At 49.2% G+C, this 16,203-nt stretch overlaps 2 protein-coding genes across 11 annotated transcripts in view; one reads left to right on the top strand and one right to left on the bottom strand.

The window, feature by feature from the left end:
- Nucleotides 1-417: 417 nt before the first annotated feature.
- Cyb5r2 (cytochrome b5 reductase 2) lies at nt 418-8,545 on the top strand. Of its 3 annotated transcripts, XM_050163293.1 has the most exons (10): nt 418-630; nt 949-981; nt 1,327-1,471; nt 1,656-1,728; nt 3,760-3,866; nt 4,473-4,602; nt 5,118-5,201; nt 5,972-6,057; nt 7,279-7,378; nt 8,125-8,545. In XM_050163293.1, exons 3-10 carry the CDS (start codon nt 1,394-1,396, stop codon nt 8,295-8,297), a joined length of 831 nt encoding a protein of 276 aa, XP_050019250.1. In that variant the 5' UTR covers nt 418-630; nt 949-981; nt 1,327-1,393; the 3' UTR covers nt 8,298-8,545. The 3 variants fall into 3 exon arrangements, with proteins under 3 accessions (XP_050019250.1, XP_050019248.1, XP_050019249.1); XM_050163291.1 differs by lacking the exon at nt 418-630 and having other exon boundaries at nt 645-981; XM_050163292.1 differs by lacking the exons at nt 418-630; nt 949-981 and adding an exon at nt 663-788.
- Nucleotides 8,546-9,195: 650 nt separating this feature from the next.
- Nucleotides 9,196-16,203, bottom strand: part of Ppfibp2 (PPFIA binding protein 2) — a 152,927-nt gene continuing 145,919 nt past the window's right edge. For 2 of the 8 annotated variants that reach the window (XM_050163277.1, XM_050163278.1), the window contains 5 exons: nt 15,317-15,442; nt 14,067-14,255; nt 12,846-13,022; nt 10,764-10,829; nt 9,196-9,609 (listed from right to left, as the gene is read on the bottom strand). In XM_050163277.1, coding sequence (XP_050019234.1) covers nt 9,559-9,609; nt 10,764-10,829; nt 12,846-13,022; nt 14,067-14,255; nt 15,317-15,442 — 609 coding nt within the window. In that variant the 3' untranslated portion in view covers nt 9,196-9,558. Of the gene's footprint in view, nt 9,610-10,763; nt 10,830-12,293; nt 13,023-14,066; nt 14,256-15,316; nt 15,443-16,203 lie in introns of those variants that run through there. The other 6 variants (XM_050163279.1, XM_050163283.1, XM_050163276.1 and 3 more) reach the window with 5 other exon arrangements.

The following is a 16,203-nucleotide window of genomic DNA, read 5'->3' on the forward strand; positions in this document are numbered from 1 at the left end:
TGCAGCAAGTTGCTTGCAGTGGCAAGAGCGGAAAAGGAAATCAAGGCTCTGAGGTGCATTGCGGAGAACCCTCATAGTCTGGATGTCTCATGCTGTCTGCTATAGAGTCTTAGTCTTGTCCTGTCTCCGCTAGTGAAGCCACCACACTCTGCAGTCAGCCCCACCCTGCAGACACTTGGATTCTGGGAGGCTCAGGGTAGCAGCTCAGGAGACATGGCGACTTAGACATGCAGTCACTCAAGTGCTCTCCTCTAGACTGTAATGCCCATGTCTTCAGTCTGTACTGTAAATGAGTTCACAGCCACGCCTCTCTCCATCCTGCCTTGGTGTTAACAAGCTGGGGAGGCTGAATTTTCCCCAAGGCTACAGGGATGCGCAAGGAGACTTAAGAAGCAGAGGGATCCCAGTTGAGAACAGGAACTCTGGAGGAGATTATGGGCCCCATTCCCACAGGGCCAACTGCGGAGGCTCAGCGCTGGACTGATGCCAGAGTCACGGGACACAGAAGCCTGAATGTGTCGCTATTCAGGCAGGAGTCAGCGGGACCCTGGCCGCTGCCCTGTGTTCGCCCTCCGAACCACCAAGAGGCAATGCCCAGCTTGAGGACAAGTTGGGCATCTCTCGCTCCCGGTGGGTTCCGTCTGAGAGGGGCGGGGCAGGAAGGAATCCAAGGCTGGGGACAGGGGCAGGCCATGTCTGGGCCTGACTCGAGGCGGTTTACCAGCTGGTAGGGCCCCTGGGTTCTCTGGACCAGAGGACTGGGCAGCAGCGGGACGCCTCTGGAACAGGTCGGGCTGTGAACAAACTGGCCTGGTTAGGGAACGGGGCGGAGTTGAGGGCTGTTGTGGGGAGGTTGGCTACACCTCTGGCGGGTGTGTATTTGCTTCCTTTGCCCGCCCTGCAAAGTGCTGGTGAGTTTCAAATCCACTCATTGCTCCACTACATCAGCCGATCAGAAGTGAGTGGGAAGTCCCAGGAGAGGTAAGTCCTGTCTCCAGCCTTGCTGTTAGGCACAACCCACAAGCACCTGGCAAGGCCAGCACAGCTCTCTCTCGGGCAGCCCGTTATAACTCACGCTGTCACTCTTCCCCAGGTGGGCAGGGAGGGCCTGAAGAGAGCAACACTCTTGTGCAGGTGTCAGGCCTTGTCCAGAGGGCCTGCTGAACCTGGAACAAACCTCTCTGCCCTCTGGTCCTCTGTTCCTGGCAGTCTTCTGTGTTATAACACCTTTCCCTCTGCTAGTCCTTTGAGACATAAGAGCAGCCGTGCTTGGCACTGCCTAGCCCAGGTGAGATCTGAGGTCTGTGCTCACACTGTGTCTTCTAGGACTACCTCCCTGCTCTTGGTTCTTAGAGTCGTCGGGACCACTGTGATTCTCATTGCCCTGAAGAAAATGAGCTTAGAGAAGAAAGATCGCATCACCTTACAGGACCCTGAAGCCAAGTACCCCCTGCCCTTGATTGAAAAGGAGGTACTGGGTCACCCATACCTTCCCCTGGTTACATGACAGAGGATGGGGGAGGGGGTGAGAATGCTAGCTGGGAAGTTGGGGTGCTCAGTCACCTCAGGGCCAAATTGAGTGTCTTTCTCAGGATCTGCGTCACGCAGCAAAACTCCTAAGAAGCCAACCTAACCTGCTGTTTTTGTTCCACTAGCAAATCAACCACAACACTCGAAGGTTCCGCTTTGGATTGCCCTCACCGGACCATGTCTTGGGGCTCCCTGTAGGTGAGCAGTGCTTGGTGACATTTCCAGGTCTGGGTCTTTGGGATGTTCCATTCCTATTAGCAATAGGTTCCCCTTCTCGTGGGATATGGAGGACACACAGATAAAACCCTGGACCATGTGGATGGAGGGAGACAAGCAGATGGACCTGAGGACAGTATCTCCATTGTTCCAGTCCGACTGTTATAAAAGTAATATCTTGAGGAGCACTGAAAAGAAGTAAGTCTAGAAGAAGGTCTAAGATGTCATCAAAGGCTCCTGCCCATGCAGTTTAAGGCCAGTACCTCAATCCTCCTCTCTGTCGTTCCATCTTGTAAAACAGTATTTCCCAGGCCCGTCAGTCTGCTTCAGGTATAGTGCGAGTGACATGGCTGGTGGATGTGAAAGTTCACACGGATGAGAAGAGCAGACATTCCATCAACGCCCAAAATGTGTGGGGAGTCACTAGGCATGCAGATGCCCTAAATGGGTGATTTTCCGAGGGAGCCCGAGCCCCACATAAAGAAACCAGCTCTAGCTGTCCTCCTCAGATTCTGGGTTTCATCAATATCAACTCTAGCCAATGAGTCCACTCTCCTGAGGTGGAAAATCCAAGCGAAAGGTGTGGGACAGAGAAGCCTTGCTGCTTGCCTCCTAGTGGAAGTCTGATTGATGGCCGACTTTCAAAGAAAGTCCTAACTTCAACCCTGACAAGTGAGGAAATTATAATGCAAGGACGAAGCCTGCTTGCCGCCCTTTACCACTCTGTACATGAGAGTGCTATGTCATGGGGCCTTCCATTTCTCTACTTTAGCCTGTTGCCATCCTGCCTGGGAGGCAAGCATAAGCCACTTGAGAAATAGAATTTGTCGGTAGAGACTTCTCTGACCCACTCTGCCCTCAGCCCCAGTGGCAGCTGCGTGGCCAGTGGGACACACATGCTTAGTGGCCTCTAGGAGTCTGACAGCAGAGCGCTAACGCTCCGATGTGCAGCTGAAGCGAGGATAGTTGGAGGTGGGGCTCTGGGCTGGGCACACAGCTCCATCCTGTGTGGGGATGCAGTGACTGGCTTCCTAAGTTCTCAGTTTCAGGTGAGCCCTTGGGTGGAAGCTGCTGCTTTAGGACTGCGGTTTCAGGTGTCCCTGGTGTCCAATCAGACGATGGCTATGAAGGTTGCACCTCGGCTTCTAGGGATTCCTCCAAGACCCAGACATATACTGCTTAACATCTTGAACTACTACCCTCTCCTCTAGCACCGACTCTCCCTCCCTCCTCCTTTTCTTCCTCCTCTTCATCTGTCTCTCTCAGCTTCTAGCTCCCACTTCTATCTGGATTTCTAATTTCCCAGGCACACTTGACTTCTGCTCCACCTGAACGTGACCTGGTGACTTTTGTCTCTAGCTTTTAGCATCCCTTGATGCAGCTCCTCCCCTTGGTACTAATAGCCTTGGTCTCTCAAGTCTGGACTTCAGTCGGGCTCATTATCTGCTATTGGGCTACAGTCTCAACTCATAGGTCTCTGGCCCTCCAGGCCTATAGAATTCTACTCCGGACAGGTAAAGACACAGTGTAAATGTCCCTGTTGCTTCTCAGCAGAACTAGTAGCCAGGACGGCACGCATTGTTGCTTTATTTGAAACAGAACTGTGGAGGTCTTGGAACCCTGCAGTACCCATAAGGCTAAGCGCTGTTCTCTGCTGAGACACAGACGGGTTAGGAAGAAAGAATTTCATGAAGACTATAGTTTTCTTTCAATGGAAAAAAAATCCTTTCTGATATCGCTAGTGAGACAAGGTCTTGCACTTAATATAGATTGGGTTACAACTAATAGCCCAGATTATTTTTGAACTCAAGTCGATTTTGTCTCTGATGCCCAAGATTACAGGTATGAGATACCACAGCTGGCTCCTTTCTGATAGTTTTAGTATCCATTCCCACCTTTAATGCTTACTCCAAAGGTTACAGTGTGAGCATAGCTGGGCAGATGTTATCAAAGTGAATCTTTGAGCCATTTCAGAGTTCTATTTGACTATTAACATTTGATATTTTTTTGTAGGTAACTATGTCCATCTCTTGGCCCAAATTAACAATGAATTGGTAATTAGGGCTTACACTCCTGTCTCTAGTGATGATGATAAAGGCTTTGTGGACTTCATTATAAAGGTAAATAATACCCACCTTACCAAGCTATCTGGAGCCCCCCCAGGTATCTTTAATGTGGTAGAGTGGAGAGAGGACTTATGGCCTAGACAGTGCTTTCCAATAGTCTCATTTATCAGCAATGTTACCCTTAACCCTGTAGGGTCTCAAAGGATTGCTGTAAGGCTTGACACAATCTAGAAATCACCCAGGAAGAGCCTCAGTGAGGGACTGTCTATATCAGGTTGGTCTGTGGTGGATTATCTTCATTATATTGACGCAGAAAGACCCAGCCCGCTGTGGGTAACACCACTCCCTAGGCAGAGGACCCTGAACTGTGTAAATATAGAGAATGAGCTGAGCACAACTAGGTATGCAAACATTCATTTCTCTCTACTGGGTGTGATGTGGTGAGCTGCTTCACTTTAACCTGGAATTGGAAGCTAAAATAAACCACTTTCCCCCTGAGTTGTCTTGTTGGGGTATTTTATTGTGGAAACAGACATGAAACCGAAACGATTGTTCACAGTGAGTGCGGAAGTGTTGACTCGAATGACTTTTATTGGCTTCCAGCCGTGTGCGACTGTCGCCCAAGGCTTGGAGGTGTAAAGATCTGTGCTTGCTTTTCAGATCTACTTCAAAAATGTACACCCCAAGCATCCTGAAGGGGGAAAGATGACTCAGTACTTAGAGAACATGAAAATTGGGGACACCATCCTTATCCGAGGGCCAACAGGGCGCCTGTTCTACCACAAGCCAGGTACAGGTGCTGTTCAGCGGGGTCTCACGGTCAATTCTTCTCATAGCTGGGAGATTCCTGCAGTGGCCTTGCTGTGGTCTTCCTCAGCTCTGGGGCACATGGGCGCATACTTCAAGTCTTCACACATTCATCCACATGACTGTATTTATAATGACTTCTGTCACTGCTCATATTTACTGCACAGGCTTGTACGCTTCATCTAGAATGTCCTCATTACTGTCTCTGGCACAGATACATGAAAGCTGCCTGCTGAGGGTAGAGGGAGACCACATTGATTCTCCATTTACTCACTCACTCTTCAAGGCTCCAGATTAATTTCAGCTTGCCTAAGAAAAGGCCCCGCTATCCCATGGGATGCCTAGCCTCGGTTTCTACTCTATACACTGGCGGCCAGTGAAGCTACCGTGTCTAATTCGGACTTGGAATGCTACAACCTTGCCTCCTAAGAGTCAGAAATCTTTTGTAGGCCACCAGCCAAGGCCTGCAGAAGTCAGAAACATTCTCTTTATTTCTAGGTTACCTTACAGTCAAAACAGACAAAAAGAGTGAGCCTGAAGGAAAACAGGTTCATCACCTGGGGATGATTGCTGGGGGCACAGGTAAGAGGTTTCTGGATTCCTCCAGGACCATTCTAACTTGGGAATCATTTGATGCTATGAGATCTGGTGTGGTAGTGGGAATGTGGGGTCCGATACTGAATCTGACCCTGTTCCTCTACAACCAGCATAGTGGCTCCCTCAAAGCCATGGGAGCCTCTCTTCTGAGGCTAGGCTGGGCAAGTTTTGCTCAATGGTTCCTAAATAGTGGAATATTCAGTTCTAGCCTGACTCTCGAAATCCCTTGAGAATGAACCCTCAGGGAGACATATAGAGTATTAGGCAACATCGCTGGCAGTTTTAATACTATCACATTTACTGGCCATTAGTTTTATTATGCAAGTGAGGACCTGAACTAGCTCACAGAAAGTTCTTACCCTCTTGCCATAGGAAAGAAGGGCTGAGGATATGGCTCGCTTGGTAGAATATTTGCTCCGGACACATGAGGCCCTGGGTTCCCCGGCAACATAAAAACAGGCATGCCTGTAATCTCAGAGCTTGAGATGATCAGAAGTTCAAGGACAGACTTGGCTACCTGGGGAGTTGAGGCCAGTCTGGAATATGTGAAATCCTGTCTCAGAAAGGAAAGTGGTTCTCTGACCTGCTGCTGCATTAGAAAGGAACGCCAAAATGAAGGTTCTCTTCCACTTTAGGTTTTGGGGAACAGAACAGAAAATGGTAGAATCAGGCTCAAATGAAATTGTTAATCCACTAAAGGCCAGAAACTGGGGCACTGGGGATGGGAGCAAGCTGGCCTGCCCGCTGTTTTCCAGGCATCACACCCATGCTGCAGCTCCTTCGCCACATCACCAAGAACAGCAGTGATGGGACCAAGATGTCCCTCCTCTTTGCCAACCAGGTCAGTCTGCAGCCAACCCCGAGCTGGCCACAGCAGCATGGGATGTGTCTGTCTCCAACTGTATGAGAACGTGCTGCTGGGGCGCCCTGGGTTGTGGGAGGCTTAGTGGGCTGTGCAAGTCTGCTGGCAGCTGAAGAAGCTGAGGTTAGGCCGGTTCTGTTTGTTTCTTAACTCTTCACTTTCCCTACAGAGCCACTCCATGCTGTGAGCTTTCTCCTTAATTCCCAGTTCTGATTCTCTGAGTATTAAATAATGGATGTTCCTGATGGAAATTATGAGAAATTCAGAAGAATATACATTTATATTTGCCATTACCCCCATATGTACTGTGTATGATATAACCTTATTTATACACATTTTTATATACTATATATATTTTTTCACTTAGTAGTATCACATAGGCATCTTCCTCTTGCTGACTTTAAATATTCACACCAGAATCAAAGAAACATTTTCATTCAGGTTTTTCTAGATTTTGACATAAACAATAAATAATTATGAGCAACTGGGCCTGACCTGACAACTTTGCTTTTCTGAAACAACGCCAGAAGTAGCGTTACTGGGACAAGAGCTATGGAGCGTTGGACGACCCAGGCCTGGGTATCCTCTTGGAGCCTTGTCTCCCTTCTTGTCCCCATTTCCTCAGATGCAAATGTAGACCACCTTCCTCTTCTGGACACCATCAGCACTGCCCTCCCCTGACTCCTTAGAGAAGGCCAATCTGCACTAAGCTTGTGTCCATTGGGCCTGCCAGGCCTGACCCTGGATGCAGGGAAGTGAGTGGGGACTTCTGCATGCAGACAGTGGTCTGTGCAGCTGTCCTTCAAGACAGAGGACACCATGTTGTTGGTCTCCCACCCCACCCATCAGTTCCACCAACTATTTTTGCTGATTTTTCTTTTCTTTTTTTCTTTCTTTCTTTTTTTTTTCCCGAGAAAGGGTTACTCTTACTTTGAAGCCTGTCCTGGAACTAGCTCTTATAGACCAGACCAGACTGGCCTCGAGCTCACAGAGATCTGCCTGCCTCTGCCTCCCGCTTGATTCTCACCAGCTCCTTATATTAATAGAGAGGGTACAGTATGCAGGAGGAACAGGGAATCTGGAAAGCTCTCAAGCTAGGACAGTGGCAATTCAGGCATGACCCACACGTTCAATCGAGGTAGGCATACGGGCTATTCCCAAGGGACCTTTGTGATGTTGGTGATGTTGCTTCTTTTCTAGACAGAAGAGGATATCTTGCTGAGAAAGGAGCTGGAAGAAACTGCCACGACTCACCCTGACCAGTTCAACCTGTGGTATACCCTGGACAGGCCTCCCGATGGTATGGCCCTTATTACTCTCTTATTCTGAGCGAGCTCCACCCTTTGACATACCTGTGGACTAGCTCCAGGTTCTGTTTGCTTGTTTTGCCTTGGGGCTCTTGGTCTGTAGAGGGCACACAAACGAAGCCATTGACGGGAGGAGATGGGAGCAGCAGTTTGTAAAGGGGAGTCAAGGACAGGTGCTGCACACCTGTACTCTCCACACTGCGCTGAGTATAGACTGAGCCACACCTGCCCTCCACACTCAGCACATTGTACCTAAAATGCACTGGCCCCTTACCCTCTCATACTGCTCATGGCTACTCTGCCTCTTATAACCAACCTCTTGTGGACAGCAGTGTTCATAAGCTGAGCCTCAGCCAGCTCCTGCTAGCGCCTAGGAACCACTATGTACCTTACATCGTGCAGGGCACATTGCATGTCTCCCTGATTTCCACCAGTCTTGGCATATATCACGCTGTCCAGCAGAGGGTGCTACCCAACTCCACAAACACTCCACCACACCAGTGTGACCTCCTCACTCTTCTCAGTGCTTAGAGCAAAGAGACATCATCCGGAGTCTGAGACCAAGGCTTGAGCCTGGAATTGGAGTAAATGCTGCAGACGACTGAAACCCCCCTTTCTGTCCCTTGGGTTTACATGGGAACCAGCAAGGCAGACTTCTGAGCTTTTGTAGGGCAGCCTGGCCTCCAGCATCAGGGGCTAACGCAGAATCACACTTCTTCCTTGCTCTGTTTCATTCCAGGCTGGAAGTACAGCTCGGGGTTTGTCACTGCTGACATGATCAAAGAGCACCTCCCTCCCCCTGGGGAGACCACACTGATCCTGGTGTGTGGTCCACCACGTATGATCCAGGATATGGCTTACCCTAGCCTGGAACAGCTCGGCTATACCAAGGACATGATTTTTACCTATTAACACCTCCGATAATCCTTGGCGGGTCCCTCTCCTGTTTCAGAGTGAGTTTGACTTCACCCTGTTCACTGTTCACCTACAGTATTTGCAAAGTGGCTCTCCATGTACCCTTGGGCACGGTGCTGGTCTCTTGGGTGTAGACCTAAGAAGAGTTCAGAGGATTGGGTGTTCTGGGGGGCTTCCAGGCTTGGAGGCTGGGCATGATGCCTTTCTCCCAGTTTCGTGTAATAAACTGGACTGCCCTGCACTTAGCTCACAATGTGTGGTTATCTAGGGAACACACTGGGCAGCCAGAACTTGCCTGGGTGGAATTACAGCAAGATTCAAACGGATTCGATCAACTAACTCCCACTTACGAACATTTTTCACATTTCTCTGCTTTGAAGGCCAGACTCACAGAGGGCAAAGGCTTTGTGTGTTCTTCCTTCCCATGTGGGTCACTTTGAGACACAAACAGGATTAGGAGCCTGTACAGAAGGGCAATTACAGTACATGGACTGCACGAATCCTGTCCTCACTACCTGCATTTTGTACAGCAGACGGAGACATGGGAAAATATTTGTAGTTTAGCAACCTCTAGGTGACAGGCTCCACCTTGGCACTGGGCCAAGGGAGGCATGGTTAGACAGAAGTTCCTAAATTTACCATTTCTAGCAGCTGTGCCTCAAATCCCATGATCCAGGGACCGCTATCGCCACCTGCTGGTCAAAGCAGTAATACCACACTACTGTCTGCTACTTCAGCAGATGCAGGGGGGTGAAGTTGCTTGAAGATCGAGAAAGGAGTGCTGGTTCTCAGGGCCAGCCTCCCAGAAGTGAAAATACATACTTCTATGAAGCAGCCCCAGAGGATCCCCGGCCCCCCAGAACTTCACCAGCCACTGCAGAACAATCACAACAGTTTACACAGCTTTTTTCCAAGCAGAGGCTTTTATGAACTAAGAGCTCACTGCCTTTGTTCTGCATTTAACACAACACTTCCCTGTCTACAAGAATGTCTGCAATTTGTATATAAAAGTATAAAAGGTAGAAAATCTGTAGCGAAAAGTGATCATAGACAGCATTGAAGAACACAGGGACACCTCTGGTCATCTCATCCCTCTGCTTTTGCTCCTGCCAGCACCTACTTCCGAGGGACCCCAAAGAGCCCCATCTGGGTTCTGTAGATGGCTCTGTGCCAACTCCCCATTGAGGTAAACATTCAAGTCCCACACATGCCTCTCTGGGCTCTCAGCCATGAAGAATGTCATCCACAGTCGTCAGTGTCAGGGACAGCCAGGCGAGTCATTCAGTAGTTGGTCCTGGCTCAGCAGAGTCTGTAAGAACATAGCCAAAAGGGCAGTGTAACAGTCCATAGGCCAAGGCTACCCTACAGCATCTTCCTAAGAAACAGAGGGACACTGGAAGTGGCCCACACCCAATACCTCTGATCTGCAAAGTTATGGTGTCCCAGGGAGCCTGAGCATTGAGTGCTGAACAGACAGTAATGTTAAGATAAAAATGGTGTAAGGGCGAGGCTCTCGCTTTGCTTGCACAATGTCGTAGGTTCAATCCCCACCATCGGTATACACATACACACAAGATAAAACCAAGCCTTTTGTCTTAGAGGTAAACCAAAGGTTTGTTAGAGATCACAGGCCAAGATTGTACAGAGACATGCCCCTGCATGAGCCGAGAGACAAAGCCTGTTGCCCTGACGTGGTCTTGCTTAGATAGGAGACACTCCTCCATCCTGCCTTTATACAGTTTTCTAACCGTGGGTAGGTAGCCATGTCTTGCTACCTCTGGTCTTCCCATGTGACTTACAAGAAGGCTATCATTATCCCTGCTTTACAGATAACCAAAGTCAGTATCAGAGGGACCATGGCACACCTATGCTCCTAGAGCCAGTAAAAGGCAAATGACTTGAACTACTCCTACCCTTGACCCCCTCCCCCACCCTCCACAAACAAAACAAAACAGTTCTTCTTTCCTTGGGACCAAGCTGCCTCCCCATGGACTGATTAGTACTCCTGGGCGTGGCAGGCTCTCCTAGCTTGCAGAACGTATTCACGATGTCAGGAGTGGGGGGAATGTATGTTTCTCTGTGCCAAGAAGGCAGGACAGTGTTCACTGGGCTAGAAGTGAGCCAGATCTTTGATCTGGCTGCACAGTTAACCCATAACTTCTTGGTCACCATTATATCATTACCAGTTCTGAGCCCAGGAAACGGATCCAACGCCTTGTATGTTCAGGCTGACTCTGATGAAAGGCCGTGGGCCTCCAATGCCCTGTGGTGGCTCAGAGCCCAGCAACAGGCCAGTAGAGGAGGCCCAGCCTTTAAGTTGCTGTGTGCCTCAGGGCTGGCTAAGGCTCTGACCCACTAGCAAGCAAGCACCATCCTTTCCTGCCCTGTGGACATGAATGCCACCACACCAAGTTTACTGGGCTTCACTAGCCATGCTGCAAGGAAGGGGGGTCAGAATCATACCGTGAGGCGATGGATGTCTTGGGAGAGGAGCCCTATTTGTGTCACGGTGACTTCAGAAGGTGCCATCTGTAAAATGGGCAGCAGCCTGGTCAGCACACAGGAACGAGGCCTACGCTTTGCAGAGACAGCGGCATGCACAGCCCCTTCTACTCAGGCCTGTCCTCTCTAGGACAGTCTTCCCTAGAGCGTGGACATGGTGTGCTCTAGGCCCCAGGGAGTGACAGCTGCTGAGACACATGCAGGTTCAGTTCCCGTACTGCATGCACACACTCTGCTGAAGCCACATTCAGCACCAGCACTATGTGTGGCAAAGCAGGGCACAGGCAGAGCTCGTCAGAAGCAGCCTTCTACACATGTCCAGTGGTCCAGCTGCTTCACAGGGATGAAAGCCTCCGGATTACTACTGGAAAAAGGATGCTTTCCAGGCATAGGACCCCAGATATCAATGCTGTGGTCTAAGAGGGCAACATCAGGAGGCTGCTGCCTGCCTCTTCATGGCATAGAGGCCTTCCTCCTCCTCAGGTACTGCTGGCCTACTTGGTCCTTCTTATCTGGATGCTGCAGACTTGGAGGCATCAAGAGCAAACCCTTGTAGCAGGGAAAACTCAAGTCCACTAAAGTTGCATGAGGTCACACAGACATTCAGCTGCAATACAAATTCCATGCAAAGTCTGAAAACAGGTACATGCAGTCCTCACTGGGACATAACCAACAGGGCACAAAACCTGGCCTGACATACATTACTACATAATACAATGCTACAATAGCATTGGCCAGTCAGTGGCTCTGGGTACCAGAACCAAATACTAGTATTGCCACCTGGCAAGCTGGAATTTAGGGGAGGTAGTAGCCTTGGGTATCAGACCATGGTTGAGTCTTCTATGTGTATGAAGAGCCAAATGTTAACATCGCCTGCATCTGGGTCAGAAGGCCATAACAAACCAGCGATCCTGCCTTGCCTTCCAGATGTTTGCAACACTGCTGTTATTCTTCTGTAGATGAAGGTAACTGGACCCAGGAGTCAAATACTGGCCAGCCCCAACCTGGAATTTCCTGAGCAGAGCCTCAGACTGGTAGAGCACACATCTCTCCGTGGTCAGTCTCCAGCCAGACACAGACCATCTGTTGGGCCCATTACCAACTAGGCAGTGTCTAAAGCAAGAGGACAGCTCTGTTTCTGCTCTTCCGGAAGACAAAAGTGGGCAAGATGTAAAAAGCAGAGTCTTGCCAGAAAGGCTACCTGTTCATCTCCCCACCCTTCACTCTGAGGCTCACGCTGCTGAAATGGAAAACAACCTAGGGTCTGTGTGACAGATGTGACCTCTAGCCAGTGTATGTGACACCCAAGTTCCTTCTATGCTTCACAGAGGGAAATGAGACCCAAGGCAACAGGGCCACAGACTTCTCTAACAGACGTTCCATTCCCTGGTTCAATCCTAAACTATAGGTCTTTAAGTGGTGTAGTTGGGATCACCCTACCTCCAGCAATGCCTGGTTTTCTTCCCCCAACAGAATTAAAGAGGTTCATACTTTCTACATAAATATTGTTTTTATTACCAGAAAGAAATGGCCACCCATAGTAAGGTACAATCAAATTACATTATCACCATGGCCTACAAGACCCTCTGTTGTCCCTTTATCTCAGCCAAGACTCTGTGCTCCACAGGCCTAAGGCACTTGAATTTTTCCGTCAACTGGAGCATAGGTACAGTGCCTGAGAGCTGAACCTCTTGGGATTGCCCAGGATCTCTGGGCCTGCCTCTGTTCATATGTTTCCAGCTGAAATATGGATATTAAGAATTACTAAACATGTACAGACATCTTCAGGTGATTTATCCTCAGTCCACATTTGGCTATAGTCCTATAGTCCCCAAAGTCTGTCCCCTTTGTAGCTGTGTAACTGCATATCCTGACATCCTTACGGTGTGTACGAAGACCAGCCCAAAGGCACACAACTGCTGCTTTCTGCACGTCATGCACAAGGATGGAGGGAGTGCAGTTATATGGTGGCACACGGTGTTATTGCAAGCTCTCGGTGCACAAAGAAGGCAGAGGACAGGGGCATCAGCTTATCTGTCCCACCTGGTCCAGTCCATCTAGTTCATGGTTGTCAAGGGGACTAAGGCCCCCGTAGACACCGTAGACCCTGTGGCTGTCATTGGCCGCATCACTGGGCTCCATGGGGCAAATATAATCCGTAGACTCATCAAACTTCTTTTTTCTCATGTTCCCAAAATGGGAAAACCCGAGTTTCCTGGGCTAAAACAGCAAATATAAAAGATGATAAGAAGAAGCTTTCGGGTCAGTGTGCAGACATGACAGACAATACATTTGGGAGCTAGCTCAGGAGGAAAGAAATAAAAATGTTTGTGGGAAGCAGGGTTCTTGATGACATGTTCTATGCTGAAGCAAGGCCGACAGATGAATAACCTAACTCAGGCCTGCTGTCCCCCAAAATGACTTCCTACTTCCCAAGATGGACTGAGGTTCCCTGGAATGCTACTGTCTGCACTTGAAGTCAAGGACACGGGACTTGTCTCACCATAGCTGCTGGCACAAGAGTAAGGAACACCCAGAGACATGATGACCTCTGGACTGATTGGCCTTCTTCCTTGCCTGAGTTTCACCCACCCCATTCTGCTTCTGCTGGACTCCCAGAGACATGCTACCTGCTCTACCTCCTTAGAGAGGGGAGTGTCACTAGGAGGCGTGGCTAGACCATAGGGACCAATGATTGCTCAAGGGGAGTCCAGCTTGGCCTTTGGAGCCACTGTGGGCCCGCAGTTAGTTTCAGACTGAGCTTTCAGACTCAAGACTGGTCTTTGTAGGGTTCAGAGAGATCAGACAATGAGACAGGTGCTTGAATAATACTAGGTCAGCTGTGTGCTGGCTCCATCATAGAATACAACAAGCAGGACCAGCTGCTATGGGGGCACACCCAGTGCTAGCAAGACGGCAAGACCCTGGGGCATTGTGGCACACAGATGGGCTGGTCTGAAGGGAACCAGCCCTCATCTGCTTGGCAGAACTGGAGTAGAGAACAGCTTCTCAAGAAGAGCTACTTCCTGTGCATGTAGAGTGTATAGAAACATGTGCTGTTTTCCTGGGACTTAGGCCAAGCGGGGAATGGATCTAATAAAGATGAACAGACCTCAGGAAGACTCCTCCAGCAAAAGCCAAGCACGCTTCCTCATCTAGGGCTGCACTTACTGGTTTGGGCCCAGGCACTTACAAACAGATGCCAAAATTAAGGCTCAGAAGGCAGGCCATGGGGTCCCACCCACAATGGCTCTGACAGCTCACCCGGACTTTGGCTGTAGTGGTCAGAGGTGTGTAAGCCGGTGAGGCCATTTTATCTCGCTTTTCCTGTTCGGCCTCAGGACCAATCAGGGCGTTGAACTTGGTGGTCAGATGGCGTCTAAGGAGTGTCTTCTGTGGGGGGATATTAAGAAGCATAGCCAGGGTGTCTCCAGTGAAGCGTGGCTCCAGGATCTAAGAAAAAAACACAGACAAATCTAGACAGTGGCTACTGTCGAGGGCCCTAGGTGGGGACAGTAAAAACTTGCTCCCTGGGCCTTGGTGCCTTCAGAACATAGGCTGTGTTCTGTGTCCCACCCACTCTGTCTCCCCAGCACGAGGCCTGGCTTTAACCAGACTAACATGCTTGTTGACGGACAACCTCATCCTCACAGACTAGCAGGGAACAGGCCTCTGAGATAAGGCTGTTTTTCAGTCTTCTCTGATGGCATCTAGGACACCACCTCCACACTTCCTTTCTGGCCTTGACACTTGACAGAGCTAAGTAGCAATAAACATCATATCATAGCAATCAGGAAATTGCACAAGGTGACCACCCCCTCACTTCCCCAGCCCCCATGTTCCTCTGGGAACAGGTGGAGTTGCCTTTTTCAGGATTGATCTAACGCAACCACCAGACTAACTGGAACCCTCTAGACTGAAGTTGAGGAAGTTCCTTCAGAAGCCACCTTTCTTTCCGTAAGGTAATGTTCAACCAGAACACTTTGAGATCTCAGATTCTGTGAAATGGTCCAGATGAAGAACCTCAGTTTTTCCATGAGCATACTTGACCCTTACAAAGTGTGAGGTTTAGCTTCAGTCATCAACCTAACGTAGTAGTAGTACGGTCACCTGGAAGAGTCTCAAGGAGAGGCTGCCTAGATCAAGGTGGCCTGCAGGCATGACTGTGAAGGATTGTTCTTAACTGGTTAACTGAGACGGGAAGACCTATCCTGAACATGTGTGGCTCCATTTCATGGGCTGGTTTCTGGGTGGTGTAAGAGTTAAGAAAAAAACCAAGCAGAAGTATTCATGTGTTCATCCTCTCCTCTGAGAATTTCAGGTGTCATGTGACCAGCAGTTTCTAGCTCCTGCTGCTTCAGCTGCCCTGGAGTGATGGACTGAATCCTGTAATCGAGCTAAAATAGACCCCTTCTCCCTTATGTTGCTTCTCATCGGCATTTTTATCACAGTAACAGAAACAAACCAGGATGGTTTACACCAAGGCATGTGGGCCAGCCCAGAGAGCCACTCACGATGAGGCCGCCATGGACACCACTCCCTCGAAGGTTGGGTGCATACTCTGCCAGGTCCACAGACCGCAGCCACTCCATTACCCTGTGGTTGGACCACTGGACAACCTCTGAAGGAGAAAGGTTACTCTGTGATAGAGAAGAGTGAAGAAATTAGGTTCCATGTTGTCCTCTGTGGGGTCAGCACCTCTCAAGAGCCTTGTCCCAGCAGATTCTTAGGCCTAGCAACCCAGGCCAACCAGGCCACTTGCCTGAGAACAAGCCCAGTTCTAAGAAACCAGCATCTTACTGAATTTTGCTGTAATGTTTATACTTAAATATTTGACTCCACCATCCTGTTATGCCCTAGTCATCTGGTTAATTTTAGCACAAATAAATAAAGACATATAGGTTTTTATTCAGTGATCCAACAGAATTTTAAAGATTCGATTATGAGCCAAGTGTTTTGTAGGTGAAAGTACTTCCTGGCATGGCCAATTGTTTTAAGGAGATTTGCATCAAGATATTGAAGCTGGGGATGAAGAGATGACTAGGCAGTGTAAGGTGTTAGTGCTCTTCTAGAGGACCCGGTTCAGCACCCACGCCAGGTGGCTCCTAACCATCTATAACCCTGCCCCAGGAGATCAGATGCCCTTTTCTGGCCTCTGTGGCCACCCTCACATGTGTATATACACACAAAAAAATTAAAAAGTAAATCTCTCTTTAAAACATAATGATATATACATACTTTCACACAGCCTTGTAGGCTTCAAAAGGCTCAGCACTCACAAAGATCTGCAAGACCATTTGTTGAAGAGCAAGGAAATAAGAGGACAGAATGCAAAAGTAGGCATTTTAAATCCCCAAAGAACCCGAGTCAGGTCAGGTGCCCATAGGCCTTCAGTTTGGGG

The sequence above is a fragment of the Alexandromys fortis genome, unplaced genomic scaffold, assembly GCF_014885135.2.
Source record: "Alexandromys fortis isolate MF-2015 unplaced genomic scaffold, M_Fortis_MF-2015_v1.1 scaffold_129, whole genome shotgun sequence".
Taxonomy (NCBI): domain Eukaryota; kingdom Metazoa; phylum Chordata; class Mammalia; order Rodentia; family Cricetidae; genus Alexandromys; species Alexandromys fortis.

What these genes read in the sequence shown, in the direction of transcription:
- Cyb5r2 (XM_050163293.1), top strand. Translation starts at nt 1,394, where the DNA reads ATGAGCTTAGAGAAGAAAGATCGCATCACCTTACAGGACCCTGAAGCC. An exon ending in GATGATTGCTGGGGGCACAG is followed by an intron (nt 5,202 to 5,971) that starts GTAAGAGGTTTC and finishes GCTGTTTTCCAG; the next exon opens with GCATCACACCCATGCTGCAG. An exon ending in CCCTCCTCTTTGCCAACCAG is followed by an intron (nt 6,058 to 7,278) that starts GTCAGTCTGCAG and finishes CTTCTTTTCTAG; the next exon opens with ACAGAAGAGGATATCTTGCT.